We start from the raw sequence: 18,405 nt of genomic DNA on the forward strand, positions 1-18,405 counted from the left end.
TGCTGTAAGATTGCCTTGAACCACCACTAGCTCTGATGTACCCGTTTGGGACATGGCTCCCCACACCATGACGATTTGTCCACCAGAACTCTCCACCTGTCGAACGCAGTTCGGCGCAAAAGGTTCGTGGCGACGTCGATAGACACGTTGTTACCCACCCCATCGCTGATCCAAACGCCAGTTCCCCAGGTTCCATGCCTGTACCCTGTTGTACCATTAGACACGTCGTTGTCGGTGTAGTCGTGTCAGGACAGGTCCAACTTTTGGTCGATATGTTCGAATTCCCACTTCTCTCAGAAATTCTTCGAAGACCAGGACAATCTCCTGCAGTGTCCGTTACTGTAGCAAATCGATTTAAATTCGATTTATCTTGCACGTAGAGACAATGTGCTGGTACGTGTTCAGAAAACAACCTTGATCATGATTAATGTCATCAACAAGTTCTCTGTTGAGCAAACGCACGTACTGGGTCCTCTGGTGATACATACTAGTATATGTGTGTGTGAGTTGGGCTTTGAATGTGTCGATCGTCTAGGGCGTCTAAAATTCGTTATGTCTTGTCTGTAGGGACAATGTGCTGGTAAGTGAGTGAGCTGAGTTAACGTTTGAGTGAGTGAGTGAGTTTAGTTTTACGCCGCTTTAGCAATATTCCAGCAATATCACGGCGGGGGACACCAGAAAAGGGCTTCACACATTGTACCCATGTGGGGAATCGAACTCAGGTCTTCGGCGTGACGAGCGAACGCTTTAACCACTAGGCTACCCCACCGCCCAGCGGGGTTTGACATCAATAGGTCAGGTATATCAAGACATGTCAGCTTCAAACAAGGATGAAGTGATGCGGGTCTTAGATTTGGTAAAAACCATAAACATGGGTACCGTACTGTCAAACAGTAAGTATTTGTGTGATTTCAACGTTCACTGGAATATGAAAAGTATATGGATGGGGTATTTTTTCTCGAATTTCTACTACACGTTGAGTAAACATTAAGTATAGGTAAAACAATCGTTCAATTTTTATTGTAAATAAATATCCCCACTTATTGCACTAGAAAAATACTAACATTAACATGGTGACTAGCTATTTAGTTATTTAGTGTATGTGAGAAAACTATTTGATATTCATTGCTTCAGGCTGTGTGCATATCAATCATTTCGCTGGTAGTGAACCTTTCAATGACGGTGAAAGGAATACTCCATACAGCTGAAACCCCCCGTTAGAGCAGTATTAAAAGCTCTTAAAACGATCAACAAATATGCAATAATTAAAAAGAACACGTTTGAAGGCATGTTTAGGAAAAACATTATCGATCCTGTATTACAAAGAACATGCTAAAGACGATGTTAAAGAAACTGTCGCTCAGGAGACAAATCACTAGCAGAGCATGTGTACACACTCGCCATTCACACAATTTGCAACCAAACGTATTAATGTCACGCTCCACAGCAGTACTCCTCATAGTGAGTGAGTGAGTTAAGATTTACAGTCACATCGGCAATATTTCAGATATATCGTGACTAAAACAGGTTTAAAATTCACCATAAATACAAGTAAATGATAAAAACCTGTCCGTACTCCTCAGAAAATAGTTATCACAATATTGTTATCAAATAGGTTATCATTTGAAGATACAATCCAGTGGTGAATGGCAATTCCTGCTGACTTCTCCTTAGTTTCCTAAAAATATAATGAAAGCCATCAGAGCACTAGTCAGGATGGTAAAGATGAAGAAGGATATATAGAAACAAATTCTGTCCATTTGTTCGCTAAGACATTTCAAATATGTACATTCATCTATCTCAGTAACGTCGTTCTCTTCTTTGGATTCTTCTTCTGTGAGATGTCGGATTCGTTTAGTAAGAAATCATACCTCCAATTCTGGCGATAACACGTGTTGTCTTGCTGTGTGCTTGCATATGGTTGACACGTTGGATGAATATGCAGCAGATGAAGTACAGGCCACTCCGGTGGAGCTGGATACACACGTAAAGGGAGATAAGCGAGGCGCTAGTAGATGTTTGAGGTAGCATACCACTGATGAGTGTTACAAACACTGTAAGAGACAGGAAAAGGGTGATCGAACGGACAGTTTCTCGCCTGTTTCCGCCTTGACCAGGAACACGAATGGATTGAGTGTGGAGATGATCAATATGGACAGGACAAGATTCACCACATAATACAGCGACTGTCTCTTCAGATTGATGGAGACGCTGAACCAGTCAAGTTTAAACAGGCGTGTCAGCTCACTTTCATGCTGGCCCTTTATTCGTAATACTTCCCACTCTGAACTTTCAATTCATTTGCAGCCAAATGTGATATAGATAATTCATTCAGAAAATAGTTATCCAAGCCAATTTCAAGTTTGCATTAATGCTGATCAAAATGGGAAGAGGGTAATAATAATCTTGCAAGATGTGCTTACACTTCAACGTCAAACCTGGCACTCCCATCGTTGGTTACGATAACTGGTAGTTCATCAGAGCCGAGGTACGGAAAATAGGCAATGGTGTCCTGGATTACAATATTCGGCGTCCAGATCTTGTCCGCTGGAATCAAAGATGTGTAGTATTCCAGTACTCCGTTGGATTCCACTGAATCATTTCATCAACCCATTTGAATGTCGGGCAAAGTTTCGCGGTGATAATTTCCTGCACCATATCCAACTTCGTGTTGATCACGTGGATAGTCATATTAACAGAAGTGGGACCAGAGAGGTTTTTGAGTGGTAGGAGCCATGGGTTGTAGTGCTGGAGGAGAGAAGCGTCAAGCTCTCGAACATCCCCATATTTGTGAGACATCACTGATGGAGACAGCAGTATCAGCAGCGTGAACGTGTTAAGGAACCACATCACGGCTTGCATATCTTGCTCTGTTGATGGTTGCATGAACAATGAGGACACAAGCAAATCCTTCTCCACACGTTTTGAAGCATGTTTTGACTCCATTAGATAGGTTGACAATGGCATTAGTGCTACAATACTTCGAGGGAAAGAACACATGCTGATCTCAGGATCACCTATTTCTATCCAAGCAAGTACATTGACTGCTACATACATGATATATTGACACAGGATTGCACACACAACATGCTGGTGAAATAGTTATATACATGGAGGATCGAGTAGTGACAGGAGGCGAGACATTCCATCAGACACAGCCATATCCTGGCCGGATATCAGTTCTCCTCTAATGTCTAAGTTGGAGGGTGTATCCACACACATCATCACCCACAGTGGTCTGTCAAACACAGCATCACTGACAGTGCACATCACTTTGACAGACTCGTTATCAACAAGGTAGATTTTCCCCTTTGTTCCGTCCAGTATGAAACATAGGTGCAAGTCATGTGAGTCTCCAATCTGGTTCTGGCAGAGAGGGATGTCAGTGATGAGTTTGGTATTGTACATGACCCGGAGACACAGCTGATGCTTGTGCTTAGAGCATGTGACACCATGCACGCTCAGTCCAGCGTCTTGACTGCATGGACCATCTACTGGGGTGGAGGTCAGAGCTATCTCAAACATCATCTTATTCTCTTCTTTCACTTGTTTCACGATAAACGCAACCTTCACGTGGAACATGTCACGGTGACATCTCCTGAGGACCAGGGGCCGAGACGCTAGGGCATGTCTCCCTGACTGCATCCGACACCCGGTGTCTGGCAGAGGAGGATCCGGCTTGGTGTTAGTGATTACAGATCCGGATATAGTAACCTCACTGCTTGCTGTCTTGGAGTCCCATTCCAGGGCTGGACCTGAGTTTGAAACGAAACGCTTGTTGAGTGAGTGAGTGAAAGTTTTTTGTCACATCGGCAATATTTCAGCCATATCGTGACGGGGGAACCTTATACAACAATAAAATCACGTCGTCAAAGCTCAGTACATCACATACTTTTTTAAAACTAGTTGGGAAGCATATAGAATAGTAAACTGTTAAGTGACAACACAATATAAAAATGGGCTATAGATCGACAACAGCTGAATGTGGGACACCATACTAGGGACCATGGGGACTTACAGTGCCTTTTCTACCTGCATGGACCCTAGCTGGATTTAAACCATCCCCTCAACAGTTGTAGGAAAATTTAGCCAAAATTAAAAATCCTAAAAATCCTACGTTCTAAAAAGTTAGTAAGTTTATATATAACTTTGAAAAGTTTGGAACTTATTACGTACCCTCTCAGGAGGACAATATTTTTACAATGCTTTAAGCCCCTTTGAGGATACAGCCACTAACCTCAATTGATAATCTAAACTACCCTAAGTAAAATACCACATATCTATGTACAAAACATATTATTCAATTTTTTTGCTAGTAATTCTATTTCCTTCAAAAATACGAATTATCAAATGAGCAAACGTTTGCTTGGTATTTAATTCAGCTCAAGTCATCACATAGCCGTGCAATAGGTCATCACATATTCAGATGTATAACTATTCAAATATACGCTAAGGCGTTAGGTTTTTAAAGTGCATTTAGCGGTCTTAGAGTAACGATAAAGAACCGCAAAATTGAAAGAGTAGCTTTAATTTATCTTCTTATTTATACAATGCATAATTTATATGTTTCAGGAATGTACCAAGTAAGTGTAATTGAGGACAAAAGAGAAAACCAGAGTAGCAGCTAAGGCGACATATGTGAACATGCATGAATAATATTGCAGTGTCCTGATCCACCAAGCGTCCGTAACATTTCCAAATGTCATAATTCAATAGTAACTATAGTAGCGCTATCAATTTAAGCACCCGTTTAGACACAGACACAAGTATCAGTTCCAATAAACAATGAGAATCTAATTGTAAATCCAATTTCTTTCATGCATCTTTTGATCCAAAGAAATATATGGGTAACAGATCTGAAATATTAACTGTTCATAAAACGTGACACGTATGGATGTGAAATCCATGAACATCTTCTCTAAAACACTTTTATAGAAACCAAGTAGTATGCAAATTGCCAAACAGTATTGTCTTATTGGTTGGCATACACATAAGATGGAGCAGTATACCCAAGTGGATTTTCAAAGCAGACAAAAATGAAAATAAACATTAGTTATAATATCGAGTTAGTCCATGTACTTGTCCTGCTTTGATTATCTGTTAAAAATGAAAACAATCACCCCATTTCTTTGCGTTATCCATTCTGAGGTATTTGATCATGCCAGAAAAGAATTAAAAGGGGCAACGCCAAATAGTAAATCTGCATGACCTGTTCACAACAATTGTTGTCATGATGTTCGTAAAAAGAATTGACAAAAGAAAATGTAAAATGGTTTCTTGATTTTCCTCACCATTTGAACAAAAAAATGTTCAGTGTATTCCGCATCCTTGGCCCATGTTAGTTATGTGTTAAACATAGATGCAGCGATCGGTACCGATAAAACAAAGGAAACGTATGAATAAAAATAATTTCATGGGCCTTTGTGAACAGTTAAATGTGAACATGCACCCTGTAAAGGCATTGAAATCTTTGTAACACAAGGAACATAATCAAACATTTTCCCACGAGATAATACCTTGATATAAAGTACACATGTGAAGAAAATACTTGACAATGTCTATTAGTTGCTTAACACTCATTTGACATGTTCAATATGGAATGGTTACTTCTTACGAAATATTTTGTGGCGGGATGTGAAAATGTGATAAGAATGAAAATGCTTCCGTATACCAACAATGATCTTAGTATCGTGTAACCTCTGATCGGGTAAGGGAGAGTGTAATGTTTCTCTCAAGTATACATCACTTTTTCTGATGAGTACATATGATTTAATACACACATCGTTCCGGGATATAGGTTATAGGTTTTATGCTCTGTGTATGTTTATCGTGTTTTAACAACTCACATGTAACCTGTACTTCATTTCCAAACATTTTCTTGTGAACATCGTTGGCTGAAAATAAATGATAACTTAAATCTAACGACAAACAAATAGTCTCGGAGGGAAATATGTTTCAATATTAAAGGTGCTCAAAGGTATTTTTGAATGACCTTTTTAAAAGATCTGTTAAAAATTGATAGACATGCATATAAAACTTGGCTTTCTTGCGTTAGTAACATAAAAAGCTGGACACAAACATCGTGAAGGAAATACTGATCATCTAAAATCAAACTTCACTTATGTTTATGACCAAAACTGTCATTGATATACTCACATTATACATTTGTAATCGATCGTCAAGCGACAAGAGTAAGTATGGTTCTACGCCAATACGTTAACGCTTCAACCACGAGGGTACTCCACCGTCCCTTAAGTGACAACAATCTACATAACAATGTCATTAATATTCCTATTAAGTTGATAAGCATGCATACATTTGATTTGGAATTTCAAAATCATGTGATAAATAATCTAATATGTATGTAACTATTTGCACACAGAAAGTGTTTTCAACACATTAAAGTTGTTTCAAATGACCATTCACATGAAAATACAATGCCACGAATCGCTAGGAGCTTAAGGGATAATATACATCCTGATGGGGAGCCATGCAGGAAGCAGAAGTATCCTACGGTCCCTTGTATTGTGGCCTAATTTTGGCTGCTAGCGACCTGTTGTCCCTATTTATTCTGTGTTTGACAATTGATCGTTAAATATTTTAATGTTCTGAAACTATTTTTCAAAAATATATGATAATCTAGTTGTTATACTACCCTTCGTCGTCAACTTTGTAATGTATACATATATTTAATCTTAAAGTTTCTGTTGTCACTACATGGCTGAAATATTGCCGATGTGACGTACATTGTTAACTTTCTCACTCACACCTACCTTCAGGTAACTCTGCAGGTTCCATGGTGATGGTGTTATACATGGCAGGATATGAACAGTATGGTCGCCTCGTCGGGGAGAATGTGACAGACCGGACCAACCCTGTCGACTTGATGGTACTGATGAGGTGATCTAAGTTGCCAGGGACGAAAGTGACGCCCGATCTGAAAAACTCAATTGCCTTTGGAGATTCCTCCAACATGGCGTTCAAGGATCCTGCAGAAGATAACATCAGTTCTAGATCCTCTATATGGTCAGCTTTTCCCCTCATCTGTTTTGTATATTCGGTGGAAGACGCCAGTTTCGTCCGCAATGCCCGAGTTGACTCTAGGGCCTCTTCTGTTATTTTACTGGACTTTGTTGATTTGTCCTCAACATCTGACAACAAAATGGTCCTTCGTTCCTGCAATTTCTCAATCAAGTTGTCAAAGGTGTGATTGAGGTCCTTCTTAGCAGCATCTGCTGATACTTTGATAGTTTGTAACGTTTTCATCAGTTCCGCTTCTGTTGTAGATAGTTTGTTCACCTTCTCTTCGAGTCTGGCTAAAGTGTCGTCAGTATACTGAGCCTGGTCTTGGTGTGCTGCGTCCACAGATGTAACGTTATGTCCCTTCCCTTTATCATGGTCGAGTACAGTGCACGACACGCATATGATCTTGTCACATGAGTAGCAGTAGAATTGTCGTGGCTGTTGATGTTGACTACATTGATGTAAACGACGAAAGGTCTGGACAGGTCGGCCTTTCATCTCCTCAAAGGTAACTGTTATGTGATGTCTAGATAACCTGTGCCGATCATGAGATGTTTTACACTCTGTGCACAGGAATACACAGCAGTCATCGCATCTGGCCACAGCCTCGTTGCTGTCAGGGCAGTCTGTACATGGCAGACGGAGACCTTTGTGGATCTTCAGGTCATTAATGATTTTCAGGATGAGAGGTTCGCGAGGAAGGGAAGCAACTCCATCGGGGAGATGATGTTTGTCGCGGCAGATTGGACAAAGCAACGTCTCGTCCGCTTCCTGGTAGATCTTCTGCAGACAGTCGTGGCATACACACTGTACGCAGCATGTCATTCGACGAGGAAGATGGGAGGCGTCATCAAACTGTTCATTACAGACAGGACATTCAGTCAGGTAGTCCTTGATGACCGACACATGGATGAGGTCAGACATTATGATCTCTGAATAACGGAATAAAGAACGACTATTGTATTTTTCGTATTTCATATTTCGTCAGAAGCCAGATGAATATAGATCAAGTTTACATTATTTTCAAACAAGTTTATGTATCATGATAAAAAAATAATAAAACTACTTCAGATAAAAATAATTGGTTTTAGAAAAGCCTCCACAAAACCAGCTGTACTATGACTTGAATCTTTTATCATTATTCTAACAACATTTAGCAACTGTATTATGACGCTCTTTAGAGATGTTTAAGGTAAGTTTGTTTACATTCCATTTCATATATAGAAACCGGGAATCGTTCCTTAATCCGAAATATAAAGACTTATGGCCTAGATTCAAGTTGTTACTTTTTCATCCAATTTCACATTATTACTTCAGTCCGTTTGGCTCAAAATCAGACCGATGAATTGCAATCTAACTCGAAAAAAACACAGTTCACTATTTGTGACGAGGGAGGACTGCAAAGAGAGGAACAGCCAGGTGTACGCGAAGCACGTGCACAAGTGCCGACAAAGTCATTGATTTATTAACCTGTGCTATGCCTTCATCCTTTCTCCCATACCTGGCTGTTTCTCTCTTTACACCACCCCCCACCCCACCCTCGTAACATATAGTGAACTGTCAAAATTTTTATGATAGTTTTTGAAACAACTTATTTATTTTTAGTTCATAACTTCTGCAAAAAAATCACAGAGTTGGTCTGATGTTTTGATTATGATCAGTGTTTCATTGATTAGTCTATGTTTAGTAGTTTTCGAGTTAAATTGCAATTCATCGGTTTTGAGGCAAACGGACTATAACAGTGTTGTTAAGTGATTGAATGAGCAAGGTTCAAGCAATATTCCAGCAATATCGGTACAATGTGTGAAGTCCCATTTCTGAGGTCCTACGCCGAGATATTGGGCGGATATTGCTAAAAAGTGGTGTAAACCCATACTCAGTCAGTCCAGCAATATCAAAGGCGTGGGACACCAAAAATAGGCCTCACACATTGTAACCATCTGAGGGATCGAACCCGGGTCTCCGGCGTGACGAGCGAACACTTTACCCACTAGGCAATACCGGGTCTAAATAAGGTTTTTGCTGTCGAAATCTTGATTAAAAAAAGTAGGTGTACGTACTACTTGTTTCCTTGATACTGCTCGACATGAACAGTTGTATTTTGTACGGGTACTTATTTCAGCAATGTATGCAAAACTTGTTAAAATTATTCCTGCGAGTCTAAAACTTGTTTGTGAAAACATCATTAGTATTTGTGGGAGATAATTTCTTTCTTATCACCAGTCTGACGTGCATTATCTGGGTCAATCTGTATTTTCGATAAAAAAACACCCACGTATAATAGATGTTAAGATGTGAATCTCTTTGCTATATATATTCCAGGACTAGAAATGAGAAAACGTAGGGTGTATATTGTTAGCAACACTATTTTCCGACAACATTTTCGAATAATTTTGCGTTTCTCTTGGACCTGAGATAAAACTTCAGCAACAATGAACGTTTGCGCAGATAGATCACAATACTTCCCAGCATAGTGCAGTATTAAGGTGTCTTACATACGACTACATATGAGTCAAATGTTCCGGCAATCGACCTGTACAGCATTTTTAATAAGCCAGGCCAGCTAGTCGCTAGTGGGCTCGAAAGCTCGCAGTCACAGTGTCTAGCCCATCAAATGATCCCTCCAACCAGGAAACGATGACAAGCCAGGAGGTCTAAGATGTTGTGATATTTGGTGTCTCTTGCGTAGGTCACCAACTTATATTCATTATATAAAAGGATACATGTTAGTCACAGTGTATATCGCTTCAACTGCTCTCCTCAACCTCTCTCAGTAGTTAGATGAAGCAATCACAAGCCAGAAGGTCTGAGATGTAGTGATATTTGGTGTCTACTGGAGTAAGCCACTAACTTATATTCAATATATAAAAAAGATATATGTTTGTGTGGAATTACCCTATACACAATGAGACCCGTGAAGATCCGGGTTAGAATTGATCTGTAGCAACACATGTTTGTCGTAAGAGGCGAATAACGGGATCGGATGGTCAGGATCGCTGACTTAGTTGACGCATTTCATCGTATCTCAATAGCGTAGAAGGATGCACATGCTGTTTATCACTGGATCGTCTGGTTCAGATTCGATTATTTACAGACAGCAGTCATATAGCTGGAATATTGCGGCGTATAGTGTTAAACACCAACTATGCACAGTGATCAACGGAAGGACACTCGTAGATTCAACCTTTGAGTTGACACGATTGTTCAACCAGGACATAGTTTACTCATGTACTGACCAAAGTACATTACTTAGCTGTTTAACCCAGTTTTGTAGCATCGTGAAGTTTGTTTAAAATACCGCATCGGTTGAGAATAAACCCATTGTTATCACGTTTAATCTAAAAAGTGTCTCTCTTACCTTTATATAACAGCAGCCCTCCAGTTGCACACTGTTTGGGGAGGTTTCAGGACTGTTGGCGCCAGCAGTCAAATCTCTACACAGTATCTCTGCCCGCTGAATCAGATCCTCTTCCGCAGACTTGCACATGCGTGTTAGCTACTCTCGTTTTGAGTTCAGTAAGAACGGGATTACCGGTACTCTACATAGCGTCTCCCCTAGACACACAAGAAGGTGACTTCAACACATGGTTTCAGATGGAGGTTAATGAATAACGTATATTCAGCATTATTATGGTATGCAAGTTAATTGTTGCTGATTCTTTTGAGGGAATCATAAACAGTTACAAAGAGTGAGTTTAGCTTTACGCCGCTTTAAGAACATTCCATTGTTGTATATGTGAGTGAGTGAGCAATATCACCGCGGGGACACTAGAAATGGGCTTCACACTCACCCACGTGTAATCGAATCCAGGTCTTCGGGGTGACGAACGAACGCTTTAACCACTAGGCTACCCCACCGCCCAGTTACAAAAAAGTATTGCTTACGAGTGATGTGATGTTACAACTGAGAAAATATTGTAGTGTGACTTTACTTACAATAGCGAAGATACGCGTCATGTGACGTTACACCTGCGACAATACGACTGATGTGACGTTACACCTGCGACAATACGAGTGATCTGGCGTTACACCTGCGACTACATACGAGTTTTGTGTGGAATTACCCTATACACAATGAGACCCGTGAAGATCCGGGTTAGAATTGATCTGTAGCAACACATGTTTGTCGTAAGAGGCGAATAACGGGATCGGATGGTCAGGATCGCTGACTTAGTTGACGCATTTCATCGTATCTCAATAGCGTAGAAGGATGCACATGCTGTTTATCACTGGATCGTCTGGTTCAGATTCGATTATTTACAGACAGCAGTCATATAGCTGGAATATTGCGGCGTATAGTGTTAAACACCCAACTATGCACAGTGATCAACGGAAGGACACTCGTAGATTCAACCTTTGAGTTGACACGATTGTTCAACCAGGACATAGTTTACTCATGTACTGACCAAAGTACATTACTTAGCTGTTTAACCTAGTTTTGTATCATCGTGAAGTTTGTTTAAAATACCGCATCGGTTGAGAATAAACCCATTGTTATCACGTTTAATCTAAAAAGTGTCTCTCTTACCTTTATATAACAGCAGCCCTCAAGTTGCACAGTGTTTGGGGAGGTTTCAGGAGTGTTGGCGTCAGCAGTCAAATCTCTACACAGTATCTCTGCCCGCTGAATCAGATCCTCTTCCGCAGACTTGCACATGCGTGTTAGCTACTCTCGTTTTGAGTTCAGTGAGAACGGGATTACCGGTACTCTACATAGCGTCTGCCCTAGACACACTTGAAGGTGACTTCAACACATGGTTTCAGACCGAGGTTAATGAATAACGTATTTTCAGCATTATTATGGTATGCAAGTAAGTTGTTGCTGATTACAAAGAGTGATTTTAGCTTTACGCCGCTTTTAGCAACATTCCATTGTTGTATAAGTGAGTGAGTGAGCAATATCACGGCGGGGGACACTAGAAATGGGCTTCACACTCACCCACTCATCGAATCCAGATCTTCGGGGTAACGAACGAACGCTTTAACCACTAGGCTACCCCACCGCCCAGTTACAAAAAGTACTGCTTACGAGTGATGTGATGTTACAACTGACAAAATATTGTAGTGTGACTTTACTTACAATAGCGAAGATACTCGTCATGTGACGTTACACCTGCGACAATACGACTGATGTGACGTAACACCTGCGACAATACGAGTGATCTGGCGTTACACCTGCGACAATACGAGTGATGTGGCGTTACACCTGCGACAATACGAGTGATGTGGCGTTACACCTGCGACAACACGAGTGATGTGGCGTTACTCCTGCGACAATACGAGTGATGTGGCGTTACACCTGCGACAATACGAGTGATGTGGCGTTACACCTACGACAATACGAGTGATGTGATGTTACAACTGAGAAAATACGTGTTGTGTGAGATTTCAACAATGAGAATACGTGGGGTGTACGTTACAACAGTGAGAATATGTGTGACCTGGAGTTACAGTAGTGACAATACGAGTGCCGAGACGTTACAACAGTGATAATATGTGAGAGGTGGTTTTACAGCAGCGATAATACACGTGACGTGAGATAAGTTTGATGTGACGTTACAATAACGAGAATCAGTGTGACGTGACACCACAACAGGGATGATATGTGAGTATATGTGACAGTGTTCAGCAAGAATACGTGGCATTAGGTGTTAAATTGCCAGAATACCTGTGATGTGACGTTAAAACGGCAAGAATACCTGTGATGTGACCTTAAAACGGCGGTAATACGCAAGATGTGACATTAATACTGCGGGAATACGAATGACGTGGCCTTAAAACGGCGAAAATACGTGTGACGTGACCTCAAAATGGCGAGAATATGTGTGACGTGACGTACAGATCGTGGTCTGGGAATCCATTCAACTCAACTCTAAACACACCTTTTTGTGAAATGTGGTTATGTGATAAGTCGGGTAAGGACTTAGGCTCTCGATGTAGCATCAATGTAATTTTACAAGGGACGGGTAGGTATTCAGTTTTCAATGTCAAATGTAATGTCTAACATATAAAGTACTACATTGACCTGTACTAAGTAAAACTACACTATGAATAGCATGTGTAACCAGGAAGGGGGAAGTAGATATGACCGTATCATATTTCAGATGTTTCATTATTGTCACGTGTCATTGTTGGACATTGTTTAAAGAATTTTTTTTCCAGCTATGCTTTACGTAGTTTTAAATACATGTCAAAGTTTGGTTTGATTCCTTAGATTCCATATACCTATATGTGTCATTTTCTCAGTGATAGTAACCGTTTATACATTACGTCCGGAAATGTGTCAAACACACAAATTGAGGCTGGACGTCATTATTACATGACATTGGTTTCCTGATAATAAAACACTTAAGAGATATCTGTCTTCACACTAACATGGCATTAGTTTCCCGCTTTGGAGACTTTTAAGGGATATGAGTCCTTACACTTACATGGCATTAGCTCCCTGATGAAAGACATTTAAGAGGTAAGTGTCCTCATGACTTACATGACATTGGTTTCTTTAAGAGAGATGTCTCCTTCATGTAACAGAGTATCTAACTGGTGCGGTAGTAATTTGCTTGACGCTGTTGAAATTAATAAAAGCGACAAAACTCTTTCCACGTCCATTGAAACCTCAGCTGAAAGTGTTGCTTACTTTCTACGAAGGCATTAATGAGCAATACTTCCGCAACATACAAACACACGAATGTGCACAAAGGGAAACCGTCAACACCTGTCATCTAATGTAACTGAACTGTCAGATAATTAACGTGTAAGTTATCTTATAAGGTCTGCTCATTTCGTTTTTTTCCCACATTCAGGTGACGTCTTGAAACACCTGGCGTGTACACCTGGGATATTGGTAAAAGGGGTCCACTTAACATCTCCCTTAACCATTTTAGCTGGTACTGTTGTTCCAGTGACCTACTCCATCTGGATAGATACATGTTCGACTTCCTATATGCAGGTGTTTAAACCATGGAGTTGGCGTTTAAGCCATATGACTTGCACTGCACTTACATCGGAGGGAACTACCACTGATCATTCTTGAGAACATTTAGAGAATTTGTTTTATCGGCCACAGATATTTGTTGCAACGTTTTGAAAAATACTTTTTTCTTTGTCGCAACAAAGCTACAATTAATTCAACATCTAATGAGCAGCAAAAGCTTTATGTTTTGCCTGATAACCAGCATATGACATGACTTATGAAGCAGAAGATATCTCTAACACTGATCCATACCTTTTACTAAATAGTAGGATCTACTACTCTCCTTGTACTTGAGTCCTTGAGTCTTAACGGTAGCCATTACTATGTTGTTTTGAGAGAAAGTCGTCCGTTGTGTCAACACCCAGTAACTCCTAGAGTGATACCAAGTACAGTTGCCATATATCCAACTTCTTATCGTTCAACATTACAATGGGCATACACATATCCGTAAACTGCATCTGACTGTTGTCTTGACACACGTTAATGTCTCCACGTGTTGTCTCGTCAAACCTGAGCATATCTTGCAAAAACGCTTGTTCTAATATGTTTCACATCAACAACCATATAATTCTCACACATTTATATTACTAGTTTTGTCCACTGACGACAGGTTTTCAAGCTGTCTTTATGTATTTTTCATTAATGCATAAATTGTTCTCCTCGCGACTGAAACACTGCAGATGACGTCAAAAGAACCTAATGACTCGTTATTGATGAGGCTTAACCTAAAGTGAAAATACATTTGCTAACTAATCACAAATTGAAAGGAAAATACACGAACTAAAACATCACCCTGTTATCAGGGGTTTATTCGTGGCGTTTAAGTATGATTGGTAAAAAGGTATCACCCTGTTCCCAACAAATGCTTTGTGTAGATATTACTTTTGCTCGTTAATTAAAAGATTTAACCTAACGGTGTATTATTGTTCATTCCCCCTGAGTATTGTAGCACTAATGATATTGTCAGCCTATACTAATGGAGTCAGTAATTTGCTTCACGTCGTGTGGAGAACTTATGGCTTGTGTCCTCATTGTTCAAGCAACCTTCAACAGAGCTCGACATGCAGGCCATGATGTGGATCATGTCCACGTTCACGCTGATATTGCTGTCACCACCAGTGATGTCTCACAAATATGGGGATATTCGAGAGCTTCATTCGTCTCTCCTCCAGCACTACAGCCCATGGCTCCTACCACTCAGAAACCTCTCTGGCCCGATTTTTGTCAATGTGAGTTTCCAAGTGATCAACATAGACAAGTTAGATGTGGTGCAGGAAATTCTTACCACCAATCTTTGGTTGACATTCAAATGGGTTGATGAAATGATTCAGTGGAATCCCACAGAGTACTGGAATACTACACAACTAAGATTTGAGCGGAACAAGATCTGGACGCCGAATATTGTAATCCAGGACACACTTGCTTATGTACCATACCTCGGCTCTGATGAGCTACCAGTTATCGTAACTAACAATGGGAGTGCCAGGTTTGACGTTGAAGTGAAAGCACAGACATCTTGCAGGATTATCATTACAGCCTTCCCATTTGATCAGCATGAATGCAGACTTGTAATTGGCTCAGATAACTATTTCCTGAATGAATTATATATACCACATTTCGTTGCAAATGAATTCTCCATTGGTGAAAGTTCAGAGTGGGAAGTGTTACAAATAATGGAACAAAATAACACTGAAATGACACGCCTTTTTAATCTTCACTGGTTCAGCGTCTCCATCAGTCTGAAGAGACAGTCGCTGTATTATGTGGTGAATCTTGTCCTGCCAATCCTGATCATCTCCACACTCAACCCATTCGTTTTCCTGGTTAAGGCGGAAACAGGCGAGAAACTGTCCATATCAGTCACCCTTTTCTTGTCCTTTACCGTTTTTGTAACACTTGTTAGTGCTATGCTACCCCAGACCTCCAACAGCTCATCTTTCATCTCCCTCTATGTGTGCGTCCAGCTCCATCTGAGTGGCCTGTACGTCATTTGCTGCATATTCATCCAACGTGTCAACCATATGCAAGCACACAACAAGGCGACACGTGTTTTGGCCAAAATTGGAGGTATCTTTGGTACAAAAACATTCCGATGCCTCACACATATGGAATCAGAAGAAAAGAATGATGTAACTGACAGAGATGAAAGTTTGTATTTGATACGTCTAAGCGAGGAAATGGACAGAATTTGTTTCTATATTTCCTTCTTCATCTTTACCATTTTGACCAGTGCTCTGATGGGCTTCATTATATATTTTGGAAATCAAGGAGAATCCAGCGGGAATTGTCATACACCTTTGGGTTGTATCTTCAAATGATAACCTATTGGATAACGATATCGTGATAGTAATTTCTTCTGACATTTTCTGAGGAGTCCTGCTGTGGGGAATGAGACATTAATACGTTTTGCATATGCAAATTGTTTAATAATGAGAGCTACAGGTAGGGATTCCCCACATGGGTACAACAATGGTGAAGCCCATTTCTGCCGTGTCCCCCGCCGTGATATTGATGGAATATTTCTAAGAGCGGTATAAAACTAAAATCACTCACTCATAGAAAGTGAATGAAGTGACTGAAGTTTGCGCTTGTAAAATCCTATTGTTTAAGGTGAATCAGGTCGATTTTAAAAACATGATGGATGCCGCTTGTATTCACAGTGCTAGATGTAGACGTTTGTGTTACGTCTATATAGAAAGGATCATGTCAAACAGTCTACATTTTGTGTTGGTATAGTCAAGTTAAGCCACGCAACGCAATGTTACTGTGACACGTTGATGAACAGGAGATATTATGCACACTTAATCAAACATATTTGTGAATTCTGTCTTCACAATATTTTCAAACTGACGACGGAGTGTTTATTTCGGTGTTAAAGGACACAGCCTCGTGTTAGCACTCCCGTCAGCATCCACCATTAATCTTAATAGAGTCAACAAAAGCCGATCCAATATTAACTTAAATCTGGAGATCTATCCTCCCATATTGAATATTACCGACGCGTAAGTAAGAACTGCCTTTCAATATTGTTTCGCTGTGTTGGACTTTATAATGTGCATTTGTGGACATACATTGTGTACTTCGCTGAATGGTTTCTAGAAAACAGCACACAGTTTCATACTGTCGTCATCTTTGCAAACATGCTGTCATATTTATCTTGTATCACTAGGGAATTTTCATGACTGTTATAGAGTCATGTATATCAGAGAAAACGCCTGTCATTTGAGGGTGTAGTGGTTCATGTATAGACTATGCACACATGTACATCTGATTTTGCTTCAGGTTGTCAGATTTCACCACAGAATATTCATTCAACAAGCCGTGGATCTTTGAGACATATTCCGATGCACTTGCTAACTGCCTTTCCTTTGTTTGTGCTACTTTCACCATCATGGACGTTGGGTATCTATGACGATGTTCGAGATCTGCATACTTCTCTTCTGAAGAAATGTAACCCATGGATATTACCTGTCCGTAACCAAAGTGACACAATGTATATTTCCGTGGAGTTTGAGCTGATCCAGGTGATATCTCTTGACGTTATAGAAGGGTTTATCAAGACACACATATTTCTGAAATTTCAGTGGACGGATGAACTGATTCAATGGAATGCCACCGAGAATTCGGCATATTTGAGATTCGAGAGGTCGAAGATATGGACCCCAGATATTGTCATCCAGGATTCCTTGGAGTATGTTCCTTATCTTGGATTCGACGTTCAACCTGTCTCAATATCATATCAGGGCATGGCTCTTATTGAGGTGCAAGTGAAACCAGAGACAGCATGCAGCATGGATGTAACACGTTTCCCGTTTGATCAACACACATGTGTGGTGGTCATTGGCTCTGATAACTACCAGGTGAATGAACTGTACATGGGTCGATTCGTTGCCTATGGTAGTCTCTGACAGAAAATGGAGAATGGGATGTGGTTGATGTTGCAGCTCAGAATGAAACAGAACTAACTCAGATCTACCAAGGACATTATGAGAGTGTTGCTATCACTCTGAGGCGACGCCCTCTCTACCACGTGGTGAATCTTCTCCTGCCGATACTACTCATCTCCACACTCAACCCCACTGTGTTCCTGGTCAAGGCGGAGACGGGAGAGAAGCTGTCCACCTCCCTCACACTATTCCTCTCCTTCACAATGTTCATATCAATTCTTAGTGGTATGCTACCCCAGACCTCCACTAGCAACTCGCTTGTCTCTCTCTATGTGTGCGTCCAGTTCCACCTTAGCGGCCTCTATGTCATCGTCTGTATTGTCATCATTCGTGTCAGTAGCATGAAGGAACTTAACACAGTGACGAGATGCATTGCCGTATGTACCAGCAGAACAAATAGGGTACGACAGACCACCGGAAAAGAGACAACAGAATCCCAAGGCAGCACAAGTGAGATTGATG

General features: G+C 40.6%; 1 protein-coding gene across 1 annotated transcript; it reads right to left on the minus strand.

Annotated features, from left to right (window-relative positions):
- Positions 1-1,291: 1,291 nt before the first annotated feature.
- LOC124283829 (E3 ubiquitin-protein ligase TRIM71-like) lies at positions 1,292-11,637 on the minus strand. The gene is made up of 4 exons (XM_046719856.1): positions 11,552-11,637; positions 6,774-7,955; positions 5,847-5,894; positions 1,292-3,755 (listed from the first exon to the last, which is right to left on the minus strand). Exons 2-4 carry the CDS (start codon positions 7,945-7,947, stop codon positions 3,103-3,105), a joined length of 1,875 nt encoding a protein of 624 aa, XP_046575812.1. The 5' UTR covers positions 7,948-7,955; positions 11,552-11,637; the 3' UTR covers positions 1,292-3,102.
- Positions 11,638-18,405: the final 6,768 nt, after the last annotated feature.

The sequence above is a fragment of the Haliotis rubra genome, unplaced genomic scaffold, assembly GCF_003918875.1.
Source record: "Haliotis rubra isolate DU_JTF1 unplaced genomic scaffold, ASM391887v1 Scf322, whole genome shotgun sequence".
NCBI lineage: Eukaryota > Metazoa > Mollusca > Gastropoda > Lepetellida > Haliotidae > Haliotis > Haliotis rubra.

Excerpts from the sequence above, each read along its gene's own strand:
- LOC124283829 (XM_046719856.1), bottom strand. The coding sequence starts at position 7,947 with ATGTCTGACCTCATCCATGTGTCGGTCATCAAGGACTACCTGACTGAA. Across the intron at positions 5,895-6,773 it reads ACCTGCAGAGTTACCTGAAG|CCAACGATGTTCACAAGAAA; the intron begins GTAGGTGTGAGT and ends ATTTATTTTCAG. Across the intron at positions 3,756-5,846 it reads AAATGAAGTACAGGTTACAT|GTCCAGCCCTGGAATGGGAC; the intron begins GTGAGTTGTTAA and ends TTTCAAACTCAG.